The 13,818-nt window shown below is 42.7% G+C and overlaps 1 protein-coding gene across 4 annotated transcripts in view; it reads left to right on the plus strand.

Annotated features, from left to right (window-relative positions):
* Positions 1–13,818, plus strand: part of RAPGEF4 (Rap guanine nucleotide exchange factor (GEF) 4) — a 298,433-nt gene that overhangs the window by 265,595 nt on the left and 19,020 nt on the right. For all 4 annotated transcript variants that reach the window (XM_012650785.1, XM_012650786.1, XM_012650787.1 and 1 more), the window contains 8 exons: positions 1,229–1,317; positions 2,060–2,090; positions 2,290–2,368; positions 3,555–3,701; positions 5,303–5,400; positions 9,170–9,295; positions 9,724–9,902; positions 13,140–13,230. In XM_012650785.1, coding sequence (XP_012506239.1) covers positions 1,229–1,317; positions 2,060–2,090; positions 2,290–2,368; positions 3,555–3,701; positions 5,303–5,400; positions 9,170–9,295; positions 9,724–9,902; positions 13,140–13,230 — 840 coding nt within the window. The remainder of the gene's footprint in view (positions 1–1,228; positions 1,318–2,059; positions 2,091–2,289; positions 2,369–3,554; positions 3,702–5,302; positions 5,401–9,169; positions 9,296–9,723; positions 9,903–13,139; positions 13,231–13,818) is intronic.

Here is a 13,818-nt window from a genome sequence, read left to right on the forward strand (position 1 = left end):
TTACGTTTCTAAAAGTGGGATCACTAGATCAAGTGTTAAGTATTTTTGAGCAGAGTCGGGCAAATAATAGTGTTGAGGAATTACTAAAACAAGTGCTAGACTGTGAAGGTAGTTCGTAAACACTCCTTTAACCTGAACTTCCCTGTTCCTTCCCAAAGCTCTAGCCCCATGTTATTGCATGGATCCTGGCATTTAACCCTTAATTACTCACTCTGTCCTCCAAAACTTAGAAGAGGAAGGCAAAAGGCAATGTCACTTCCATTTCCAACTTTTTCAGTCTGTAGGTTCTAAAATGAATTATAAGAAACACTGGCACTTTCTCCTTTTTAATTGTATCATTTCACAGGCAGTGGGGTGAGGCAGGGAGGAAAGATGGATCATGAGACTCTGTCAAGGCTGTAGAATGAAGTATTTTGAAAATGTGTGGAATAGTAGTGTCTTGGGGTCATGTGTTGACTCACGGCCTCTACTCATGGAGTACTAGACCATTTTGCAAATGAACCGAAGTGGTGGTTAAGCTGACACTGCCATAGTTCTTACCTTGCGCTGGGGAGGCAACTGCTCCCAAGCAGAGTGGGGCACACGTGCTGCTCCTGGGGGTCAGGACAGTTCCCAGGAAGTCAGCAAAGAGTCCTGAGTTGGTAGCACAAACTCAGCATAAATTCAGAACGGTGCTGAAGACCATGCCTCCATGTTACCACCACCAATTAACCAGAATCAGTGGTAAATATTAAATAACCAACAAAGACTAAAATCATGTTAAAGTGAATATTAAAATTTCCCTGAAAAAAAATTAAGATTAATAAAGGTGCTCTTAAAGTGTAGACTGTGAAATGCCCCATTCCAAAACATTGCCTTTCATATAAATATCATATAAACAATTCATTTGTAATTTCTTTTATTAATAAATTGAATTTTTATTGTGATAAAACATATCTAACATAAAATTTGTCATTTTAGCCATTTTTAAGTGTACAATTCAGTGGCATTCATTTCTTTTCCAATGTCATGCTGTCATTACCATGATCTACTTCCAAAACTTTTTCTCATATACAATTTTGAATTTAGGCATATTATAGCGTTTTCTTTTTTCCCCTCTAGTCCATGAAACCATGGTCTGGAGGAGCTGGGAAAGCAGATGACATAGGGACATGTCTCTATTGCTCTTTACAGAAGTGTGCGCCTTTTGCAGTTCTTGTTAAAAGCCTGTGACCTTTGCCAATTACAGGAGTTTTATGTGTCTGTATCAGATGATGCTCGGATGATTGCTGCCCTCAAGGAGCAACTGCCCGAGTTGGAGAAGATTGTCAAGCAAATGTAAGGAAGGGCTTAGCTCTGGGGGTGTGCTTTCATCAAGCAAGACCTGCCTCACAATCAAAACCTCTTGCAAAAAGTCCTCTGCCCACAAGAAAGGCTAAAGCTGGTCTTGCCTAAGTCACGCGGGGTTCTGATTTGAACAGACTGCGCCCAGGGCACAGGTGGTGCAGTAAGACCAGAAGAACAGAAGGACTGAGATTCTGTTCAGCTGCATTCTGTGCTGGAGGGCTGCCAAGAGAAAGCCTGGGAAGGAAAAGATCATGTGGGGAGTCCTACTCAATAAACTTGGGTCCCTTAGGTTCAAAGCCGTGAATGCAGCAATAAAATGGTCAATGGTGTTTAAAGAAAGTTTGAAGGCAATTGCATGTATGGGAAATTCACTTTCGGCTGCCAAAGCTGTTGATAGTGAATATTTGTGTCCTCTCAGTGAAAACAGAAGGTTTCACATGCTGTTACTATAGATTAAATACAGTACTAGAAAGTGAGTCTGCTACTAGACAGACTATGAAAGCTAGAAATCCTGGCTTTGAACATCAGTTCTGCCAGAGATCTGCCTATGACAAGAGCTGATGTCTTTGCTGTCTCCCCTGTGTTTTGGTCTCTTAGTATTACAATGAGGAGGCTCATATTGCCTCTTGAAGGGATTCTGTGATTTCATTTTCTAATGTAAATTAAAGTTATATACAAATAAAGCAAATAGTAGCAATGGTATTAAATAATGTGCTTTCTCTCCTTCTCGTAGCTCAGAAGATGCAAAGGCTCCACAAAAGAAGGTAGGTGTCATGGAGAATTACAATTCTCCAAAATAGTATATTGCAATGTATATATAAAACTGATTTCTTTTTTGTAAGCACGAAATATATCATCCTCATTTCTTGACTCTGCCTGCATCTCAGATGTGTTTCCTCTGAGTTGCTGGCTTGTGTCAGTGAGTCTCCCTAATGGCACTTGCTGTGGTTATTGTTTTCACAGCACAAAGTTCTTTTGCAACAGTTCAACACCAGCGATGAGAGAACCCAGAAGCGCCAACCTATCCGCGGCTCTGACGAGGGTAAAAATTCTCTTCCAACCTATGGTTGTGTAGATTATTTAGAATCAGAATAAAATCTTCTCCCCTGGGAATCATCACCTGGGACGCACAGAATAGCTTTCCTTAGAGGTGCCCTGTTGCACCCCAAATGGTTTGCCTGGAGGTGCCCCGTTGCCATCCCATTATTTATGTTCTTATTTCTGCCTGGAGCCGAGGTGCTTGTCCACAATTCCCTGATTCTGCTTCTCCCCAACTAACACCTTTCCTTGAAGGAAATGAAGATTATCTGAGGGCCTGGTTGTCAAGGTCGCCCACCCCTGGGGAGAGCTGGTGAGAAGGTATCTGGCACCTTGTGGATGCCAAGGAGAAGGTGGAACACCAAGGTCCCTGCCCAGGGACAGTGCTCTGGCCCTGACCACAGCCCTGTTAGCAGCCATCAGAGAGGTGAAAATACTGGCTTTTAGTGTTTGGTTGTTTAAGATTTCTCCAAAGAATCATAACCAAAAATAGTCACAATAATAATGAGAAAATTTTCATTTTAAGCCCCAAATGAATCTTGTCATTTAGGCATGCCTCTAAACCCAAGAATTACAGTAGCTGGAATGGCTTCCGGGATTTTTGTGTTCAGAGGTGAGCCTGTGGGTGCTGCCTACAGGTCTGCTAAGCTCAGTCTGGTGAGCTAAATCCTCTAGGAGCTCTGTGGCCCCAAGCACACAAACCAGGGAAGCAAATGAGCAGGAACGTCAGCGTATGCTAACGGCCCAGGCAGAGGCACTCCTGTTTGCAGAGGTGTTGATGTTGACTCCCCACGGCCACACAGGGTAGCAGTTATCTAGTAATCAGCCCACAATATAGCACTTCCCCTATTGTGAAAGAGAAAGGCTCTGAGAGAAGGGAAGACCTAGAACATTGGCCTAAAGATACTTTCCATTTTCTCCCATGACCTATTTGTGGGTTTTTCATCAATATCTGTTGTTATTTTTTAAACTGGGGTTGGCAGCCATACGTGTACTCATTCTTAGACCAACGCTGAGGGTAAGCAGTTTTAGAAGGGGGCAGGCATAGGGGTAGACGAGTATGAATAAATACAATAGTAAGGATGGCAAGATGATGCTAATTTGGGGGATGTCTAAATATTTGGTATAGCTTGTGATATTTTGAAGACCTCCCGAGACTAACTTACCGCACTGTCACTGGCTTTGCATAGTTCTGTTTAAGGTCTATTGCATAGACCACACCTACACAACCATTCGGGTGCCGGTGTGTGCCTCGGTGAAGGAAGTCATCAGTGCAGTTGCCGACAAGCTGGGCTCCGGGGAAGGCCTGATCATAGTCAAGATGAGTTCTGGAGGAGGTAACAGCCCTAATCCTAATTAGTATTTTGGGTTTCAGCAAAATGGGACATCCTATCCAATCAGAAACCACACAAGGAGTCAGCATGGCCATTTCAGGCCAACCCAGAAGTTTGAATTGGTGCTTATGTGTGCTCCCACAAATAACAGGAATGGTATGATTAAAAGTGGGCTAGGTGTCCAATACTCCCTATCTTGTAAAGCAGAAGGAGGTGAGGTGATTTGCCTGAGGCAGCTGGAATTGAGGACTCTGATGTAGATATCTGCCTAAAGTTCTTTCAGTATAAATCCTAATCGAAAAAGCTTAAGGCCTCGGAGCCCTGAGCAACATGGACCCCAAGAGGGAACCTAGCTCGACAAGCTCAGCATAGGTCTCTCCAAGTCTGACGCTGGAGGCTCGTTCTTTCCAGCTGATGGTGGCTCCTCTGCTTACCGAGAAAAGAGGGCAGGAGCCCAGCTCATGAAACGAAATGAGGAATGTTTACCCCCACGGGATTACAGTTCCTTTCATTGTCCCTAACTACTCTATGCTTTCCTGAAATGTCATTCTTTTATTCGTCACACATTTACTGGCCACTCAGTGTGGCTGTGACAAGAGAAGATGAGTTAGACACAGCCCATGTCCCCACGTCTCTCCCAGGCGAGGGAGGAGGTAGGCAGTAGCTAAACAGTTATGACCCATTTTAAAATGCACGTTGGATTCGCAAGCTCTCCTTTCCGTTTCTGTCCCAGCTGCGCAGGGCCCGGCGTGCCTGCCCTCGCTGACCCCCTCTGCACGTTCTAGGTGTTGCCCGCACTTCCCTTACGTCTTTACCCAACATCAGTGTCTCACTGAGGCCTCCTCCTTGCTTTCCTTGATTCCTTGTCTAAAATGTTAACCTCTCCCCTTACACAAGCTTCCTGCTGCATTTTCCTCCTCATTTCCTCTCACTCTCTAATACATTGATCTTGTTCTTTGTCTGCATCTCCCACCATGGTATAAGCTCTTTTTGGACTAGGATTTTTCCTTCTTTTTTTTTGTATTATTCCCTTCTGTCTCCCCAGTGCCTGGAGCAGTGTCTAGCATGCAGTAAATACCAAATAAATACTTATGAATGAACTAACTTTTTAAATGTAGGAGAAGGCTTAATCTAGTTACCCTCCGAATTAGGGAATAAGGACAAAAATAATAATAACTATTGCATCTAATAGCATGCCCACATGCCCACATGCTCTCAAAACCCTCCTAAGTTTTTAAAAAGTGATCATTCCATCTCCAAAGTACTGGTTGTAATTACCATCTAGAAACATAACTTGTTATGTTAATAGCAAGTGTGGTTTTTGTATATGCAGTAATTACGGCTGCAGCACAGAACTGGGGTAAATTGCCCCTCTGGTATTTCCATTCCTGTTTTGTGGTCATTTCTGATGGCATCCTGAGTGTCCTGGGGCTGCTGAGTGCTGTGTCTTTTTTATTCAGTGGGTCCCTTCAGTACTATATTTTATGCAGTCGCTCTGTGTGTTCCGGTAATTCAGCAAGCTGGCAATTTGTTGGTGTGATTAGGGCAGTGCAGCGAATCTCAGATGTATTTAATAGGCAATCTCATGCTTTTTATGTTCACAGAAAAGGTGGTGCTCAAACCTAATGATGTTTCAGTATTTACGACGCTCACCATTAACGGACGCCTGTTTGCTTGTCCACGAGAGCAATTCGACGCACTGGTAGGTGTGGATCGCCTCCTCTGAGCAGTGTCTGCAATCAGGGAAACTTGTCTGAAGCTTAATTTTGTAGTCACATTGAACCTAGTGGCTAAAAATTCTTGAATTCTACTTAGCTTTTGCTTTTTCTGCGGCCTATTAGGTAAGTCTCAGGTGTTTATTGGAGATGCTCTGAGGTTTAGATTTTCTTTTTGTGGAAATTAGCCAAGTAGCACCACTATGGGGCATAATTCAGCTTTCTTTGTTGTAATTTGCCTCATTGATATGTCCCCAACTTAAATATTAATGTTAAAAATCTGAATACTTACACCAGGATGGAAATTATCTTTTTTTTTTTTTTAGCAAGATAACACTATTTAGCAGATCCCTTTGCATTATGGCACAGTCACCTTCTAACTCAGAGGAAGGCTGTTCCCTGAAAGTGCTCTCTCTACTACCTTGTGTAGGAAATGCCAGAGGCCAGAAGCCTTCCCCAAGTCTCCAAAACACTTGTTCGCAGCCACACGGTGCTTTCTGTGAATAAAGGACTCATCAGCCCACACTAATAATTGAGTAGCCTGCTCTCTTTTATGCAGGTGATAGCATTTGTTTCTATTTATCCTAAAATAGTAGGAGTGAGTAGCTATTAAAGTATCTTAGAAAGCCCATGGGGCCAGTTCCGAGGGTAGAGAAACTAGTTTTTTCCATCTTTGGACACACAGAACTTCTAAGAAAAGTACAGCACAAGAGCTAGAGGTAAACTACATGGAATTTTGGGGAAAGAGTTTAACTACATAAGTGATGCATGAATAGGTTTCAAGTGCAATCAAATCAGCTCTTATAGGTAAATCAAGATTCTTCTCCTTGGACTTTTTAGAGCTTGTTTTAGCCTCATCATCATCCTGATTTTCTCTTTTGGGGAGAGCATTTTGTGCACTCTAGTGAAGTTAAATGGATTTTACAGTAACTTGAATTCACTTGGAGAGAAACTTAGCAAATGTGGCGTTAGTTCCCTTGCTAATCCCTCATCCTCTGCAGGTCATAAGCACCCTCGCCTTTCCTCAACCACCGGTGCCGTAAGATCTGAATCTGCTCGCAGTCCTTTTCATACATTATTAATATTTTAGTCATCCACACTCTGCTTTCTAAATAGATATTTCCAACATTGAGGGGTTGAAAAAAAGTTGTCATAAATGAGTCGTGCTGCCCTCTCCTGGGAAGCAAAGCCATCAAGAAGCCAGCGTAGCTGTAGCGCTGTGGAAGGTGCTCTGTGATGTGTTTGTCACACGGGCGCTCCGGCCTCTCTTGCCAGCTGCTGCTTGGCCGCAGTGCAAACGACATGGGGTATAGACAGGCGGTGTGCACTGTCTTCAGCTCCCTGTGGGGCAGATACTAACTTTTTAAGCCTTTGTTTATTTGCACACAATCCTGCAGCCTTCCAAGTTCTTAGCCCTTGCTTATATTCCATTTTAAGGCCTCTGCAGCTGAAAGAAATTTACTCTGCAACCAGTACCAGGACGTGAACTGCCTGCCTGTCAGTGCTCTGCCGTGCACTGTGCTGCGAGTGGCTGAACCTTACCTGCCTCACATAACTGTAGCCATGGAGCTTTTCTCTGGCTTTCTAAAGATTTCCTTTGAGGACAGTCCTTCTAGGAAGAGTCGTACAGAGGATGACTGTGCAGTGCAGGATGTTGGCCAAACCCTTTGATCTATCAACACATGCTTATGAAGCGTCCGCTTTGCGCTCGGTGCTGTGCTCGCCCCGTGTGACACGAGACCAGATGCCCCAGAGCCTTTGTCCTTACAACAACTGTGGTCGAGTTAGCGAGAGGAGACTAACACGAGCAGTCTGGAAGAGAACGAGTTTTAGGGTCACATTGTGTTGTCTAGAATTAGTCGAGTGCCAGAAGTTTAGCCCAGTGGCTAAAGGCTTCGATTCTGAGGCTTTACTCTCTTGACATTTTATTTAAGTGTAAATGTTAGTACAGAGCAAATTACAACAAAATTCCATTGTGCCGTAATGTGGTTCTACTTTTATCCATTCATTGGATAAACTTCGACTTTTATTTAGTACCTACTAAATTGTGGATTGGCATTGTGGATGGTTCTGGCTCTGGGATGGTCTTGAAGATGATCCATCACCGTCCTTGTACCTCAAGGAGCTCGCAGTGTAGTGGGGGACACCAGCATGTAATCAGTGAGAATCCAGTGCCAGTGACCAGTGCCATTGCAGGGCCAGGCACAGAGGACGTGGGAGCAGGAGGAAAGAGTTTTTGCTCTCTAAAGCTGGCACCAGCCTGGTCTATCATTGGGTCTATTATAAAACCCAAACTCCTAATCTGACACAAAGACTTGCTGAAAACTGTTCGAGCCATCCATTTGGCCCCTGGGTGCTTTCTGCTCCTGGCAAGCAGGTCTCATGGCAGCCTCGCCACCTTCAAGCTTTCCTCAGCATTCTCCATCCCCAGCACAGCATCCTGGGTGCGCAGGGGAGACCTCGCTCTTCTGACCCAGACAGCCTTGTCTGCAGCATCTTTAAAGCTCAGCTTCTTTGTCCGAGATCCTCTTCTGCCACACATTCTTTCCTAGTACCCAGAAGCTTTGAAAGAGCCCATTCGTGTTCCCCTCCTGTTCATCTCTGTGCCTCGAAGTCACATGTGTTGATGCTTCTGTCTCTTTACGCCAGCAAATGAGGGCCACCAGCCGACTCTGTCCATGTGGCGTGCTGTCCTCGCTGGTGAGGGCTGCCTGCTTACTCTGTAGACTTTCCCACGAAGGGACCACCTACATCCTGGACATACAATTTCTCTAATGCCCAGAATGCAGTGAGCATTTATAGAATACGGTAGTTACTGTGATGATGAGGATGAAGGTGAAGATGGAACTTGTATAATATTAGTACCCCTGACATGAATACTGAATATCCAAATATGATCAGCATCATATTGGGGAAATAGCCTTTTCACTTTTGTGACTTTAATATCTTTGTAATATATATTGCCTATTTTATATAGAGATGTTAATGTATTATGCCTGTATTTCCTATGTATGTATATCACTTATCTTGCTAAGTAAAAGCACTTTAGATAATTTCTCATAAAAATGAGATAAGTAAGGCAGACGGAAACTTTGGATGAGGGATCTTTCAGAAAGCAGCACACTTTGGGCTTCTAAAGTCTGGCCCAAACACCATGACCGGGTGAATATCATTCTCCGCTCAATGTCTGCCACAGAGTAGAGGCGTGGGACAGCATACGTAAGCGCAGGTCCCAGAGTTCTCGTCACCTAGCGCCCCCAGGCAGTGTGCCGTAAGACAGGGAGAGGCAGCAGCGTCACCACAGTCACCAGCAGTAGGAAGTAGCACTGAGGATGAACGTCCCAAACTGCCGTCCCAGTACCTGCTTTGGAACAGCTTCAATGAGAAGTAGGAGGAAAAAAGTCTCCTAGGACTTCTTCCCTTTTTACTGAGAAAAAGAAGTTTCCAGGGAGCTCTCAGGCCTGAGCGGAGGAGAACCGCCGCAAGGCAGGCTTCACCGAATCCCGTCCGCCACGGTCCATGTTTTTCAGTCAGTGGAATTGATGATAGTGATGATGTTGGCTATAAAGATGACACGGAAGTGAGTAGCATTTAGAGCAAAGCCATCTTTCTCCTCTGAGTAAAATGAAAATTTCAGGATATTCTTGAAAGCATCTATCTCTAGAATCCTTTCCCCTCAGAAGCTCCCGAAAGCATTCAGCCCTGAGTACTTGTCTGTGTGTGATTCTGATATATTTTTCGCATTATTATTCATAGACTCCCTTGCCAGAACAGGAAGGCCCAACTGTTGGAACAGTGGGAACTTTTGAACTGATGAGCTCCAAAGATTTAGCATACCAGATGACAATTTATGATTGGGAACTCTTCAACTGTGTGCACGAGGTAAGGGGCCCAGTTGGGTGCATTAGTAGATACGATAGCAATTCACGACGAAAACTGCTGGTGTTGCTCAACTGTAAGTGCTAATAAGTGCTGCAATATGGAAACCACATGAATAAAATTTTTCTGCACATTGAGTTTATAAATAAAGCCTGTTATAAAGCCTTTGAGTATTAAAGAGAAATCTTGATGATTTACAGTATGCCATGTCTTCCTCAGCATAGTAAACCAATAGCACTTAGTGTATATTTTTATATTTCACAAGCCTCATGGACACCCTTCAAATATACAGGACAAGTTGCATCCCAGGCAGTGACTGAATTCAAATTTGCTGACGGATAAAACACTGTCTTGACAAATGAGAGAAACCAAGCTGGTGTTTTGAGTTAAAAACAAACAAATAAGTGACATTGTTTTCCTTTCTTTTCTAGCTGGAGCTAATCTATCACACATTTGGAAGGCATAATTTTAAAAAGACCACAGCAAACTTGGATTTGTTCCTGAGAAGATTTAATGAAATTCAGTTTTGGGTTGTCACTGAGATTTGCCTTTGTTCCCAGCTCAGCAAGCGTGTTCAGCTATTAAAAAAATTTATTAAGATAGCAGCCCAGTAAGTATCTTTAGCTCGGGAAGTTAAAAAAACTTTGGAGCTGTGTTTTCATTTTGTTTTCTTAGACTACACCTTTAAAAAGAAAAGCAGAATAAAGTAACCACTTATACATAAGGACCTACCACAAGGGCTCAAGAATAACTGAACTCTTATAAAAGATGAATTTCTGCTAGCTTTGGTAATATTTGACATCGATATATAAATTAACTTCTTACAGCACTGATACTGGAGTCAAAATCGTGACCTCTTTTTTTCTCTGAGCTACCCAGACTTGTTTGCCTCCTTCAATTTAAAGATTCCTTCAGTAAAAAAAGTTCTGTTGTGGAAAGTTCTGTTTAAAAGGCTCTTCAAGTCCATGTCCAGCATGACACATTCTCACCAGTAGAGGGCAGTGGAACATGGGTGTACAACAGCACATCCAGCTCAGCTGGAATAAAATCAGTAAAATGCATAAAGGCGAGCTAACCTGGTACGTGAAAATCATCTCCATAAACATCAGAAAAAGCAAGCATCTTATAAATATTCTATTTAAGAGCACTTCATGGGAAACAATTTCTTTACTGCAGGGGCCAGTTAGGTTTTTCCCTGACATGAATTTAATCTTCTCCTGCTATTTAGATGTGCCTGACAACCTCCTGTTTACTTCCATGTTTTTGGTATCACCACTGTGCTAAAAATAAAATGCTAAATGTGGCCTGTGGCTGTGAGACTTCTTTCCTTTCTAAACGCGGGGAGCTCTAGCAGAGGAAGGTTGAGAGCACAAGTGACCCAGCTAGGCAATTTTCTTGAGCCAAACAGTTTAGATCTCACATGAATTTTTATTTCCTGGGCTAAACAAAGATGTAAAGGCTCCTTGACATTTTATAGATATGGGTTTGCCAAATGCCTTGAGTTATTTTGCCAAAAATTTGAGGGTTCAGCAGAATACCAAATCCCTTGGATTCAAAAGCTGTTGTCTCTTAATATGGAAAAGCCGGCTATTAAAGAAAAATTTGGTAAAATGTTGCTTATGGATTTCTGGTTCAGAGGGTAGCCACTTTCCTTAGTAGCCTGAACAGCCTCATTGCAAGGAACAAATGCCTTCATATATTTGGATGAGTTGATTATGGAAACTATGACAATGTATGCTTTCCCGTGCTAAGGAGCACATTCTGTCTTCACGTTTGCTGACAGTGCCCAATGCCACAGGGAGAAGAGAGAGGCAATCTGCTTTCTGTGTCAGAAAACATTCTGCAGCCTAATCCTGTTATTTTATAGAGGCAACATAGGATAGCCTTTCAAAAAAACCCATGAATTTTTTTTTTAATGTTTTTGCTTTTCTCATCCCTCTTCCTTCTGCTTATGTGAAGGATTAGGTGGACTGGGCCCTCAGGATAAATTAGTTTGTTATTTAACCATTATTAAGCCCTATACTGAGCTTGCTGTCTTATGGTGGAGCTGTTTACACAGCCCAGCTGGAGAAGATTGTAGACTTTCATAAATCTGAGATCTACGAGAATGAGATCCAAACCTAGTGGCAGTTGCATCTGTTTTACTTGATATTTTTAGAGAACTTAAGCATATTCTGTTTAAGCTCTTTGCCCTGCCCAGAATTTTGTGAAGTTTAGGGGGAAGGAGGGCAGATGTTATATCCCTTTGTTTCCATACGAGGAGACTGAAGCATGGAGACATTTCGTGACTTACTTAGGGTGATAAAGTTAGTTGGCAGCAGAGCAATGATCAGAAAGGCAGGTCTACAGTCCTGCATTTATTCTTTCATGATCACATAAACGAGACAAAGGCCAGCACACGTACATGATCAGACTCACTGCCTTCAGCCTTAGGTGTCTCCTAAATAACTTCCAGCTCCTGACCTGAGACCACTGTCCCAGTACACTGCAGGCCTCCCTTGCTTTCTCACCTGTGGGACCATACAGACTATAGCTTCTCTGAAATATATTTTCCCTTTTTTACACAGACATTTAAGAATTACTCATTGCTGTCTTTGCAAACAGAGCATGGGTAGCAAATGCAACAACTTAATTAGCCTTTTTCAAAAATGTTAATCCAAAAAGGATTTAATTATGATGTACTCAATTTAGATAACCATGTTGATTTGGGTGAAGGATTTATGCTTATTGCAGAATGAGTTCTTTCCCTTTTCAGGGACCTGGTTTGAAGAAGTTGGTGGGTTCTTTTTTTTTTTTTTTTCCAAGTTAAACCAATACACAGATTAAACATCACCATTCTAATAAAAATTCCTGATCTTGTTCCACATGTCTCATCCCCAAATAATATATTCATGAAAGCTAATATTGGCATAAGTGCAGATTTTAAACGATCAGCTTCATCAACATCAGTAAAAAGAGAAAATAAGATTATTTTTTGGTTAATTGTTTAGGTTATTTCTCAGCTTTAAAATTCCTTGAGATTAAGTGACTAGCCTATAGGGATCATGCCTTGTAAATTGATATTTTTCAACAAATTATTATAGAAGCATTTGCATGGCACGTAGAGCCATGGTGGCTGCAGCAGTTCCCTCTCAAGTTGCCGGGGGAGGGTGTCCACCTGCAGGTTAAAAGTCTCTCTTCCTGTCCCATGAGATGTTTCCCTCCAGGTCCAATAAGGCTCTTTGCAAGTTTGAGATTATAATATTAATAACAATTCCTAGGGTAAGTGTCTTTAAATTCCTTCTCAAAACCCAAACTGCAGCTGCCAAAACCATCGACTTTTTTTGGTTTTTTGTTTATTTGCTTTTTTAAAGACAGGGTCTTGTTCTGTTGCCCAAGCTAGAGTGCAGTGGTGTCATCATAGCTCACTACAACCTTGAACTCCTGGGCTCAAGGGATCCTCCCACCTCAGCCTTCCAAGTAGCTGGGACTACAGGTGTGTGCCACCATGCCCGGCTAATTTTTTATTTTTTTGTAGGGATGAGATCTGGCAGTGTTGCCCAGGCTGGTCTCGAACTCCTGGCCACGCAATCCTCCCACTTCAGCCTCCCAAAGTGCTGGGATTACAGATGTGCGCCACCACACTGGGCCCAAAACCATCAACTTTCTAAAATTACAGTGAGAAATCAAAACAGCAGAATGTGGTTACCCAAGCGGAACTTACACAGTGCATTAAATCTACCATTGCCTGTTCTCATAAAAGGAGTCCTGACGAATATTAATGACTATCAGAAAATAGAACTCTGATTTTTTTTTTATCTCACTCAAAAGTGGCACTTTACTCAAACATGTGCCTCTTGTGTTTCAGCTGTAAGGAGTACAAAAATCTGAATTCCTTTTTTGCCATCGTCATGGGACTAAGTAACGTTGCTGTGAGCCGCTTGGCACTAACGTGGGAGGTAAGCTTCAGCTGAGATCCAGCTGTGACTTTTGCCTTAAGAATAAAAACACAGGCTCACCAGTGAGCTTTTTTATAGAAATACCACTCACACTAGTATAACAATGGAAAAGGTGGGACACTTGGAGGGAGGTGACCTGCCTCCTTTTTCCAGTTGCCTCAGAGTGAGAATTTTAAAAGATATTGTCCTTTTTTGTACAGGGTGGGGGGCAGGGAGGATGAGGAGATGTCAGCTTCTCCATATACACAATGTATAATAATAAGTCCAGCCTCGGTGTAACATGGAGGAACAACATTGCTTGGATAACTTCAAAAGTTTTTTTGCTGATAGATTCTATTGTTCTCTGAAATGTCTGCTTATTGCTTTTGCGATAAGCCTTATCTCTGATTGAGAGAGGGCAGAAGATCCGTTTTTATCCAAGTAGTCATTGTGTTCCTGGGAGAAATAGCCAGGAGGCCAAGCGTGCTGAGTGGCTGAGTACCAAGTGTCCCTTAACCACCATGCAGACCTCTCTCTCCGTGCAGAACAGCAGTTGGCTAGTGTTCAGTCTGGGGCAAAAGTGATGCAGGTGTGTTGGGAATTTCTGTA

This window comes from Propithecus coquereli, unplaced genomic scaffold (assembly GCF_000956105.1).
Source record: "Propithecus coquereli isolate 6110/MARCELLA unplaced genomic scaffold, Pcoq_1.0 Scaffold34, whole genome shotgun sequence".
Taxonomy (NCBI): Eukaryota; Metazoa; Chordata; class Mammalia; order Primates; family Indriidae; genus Propithecus; species Propithecus coquereli.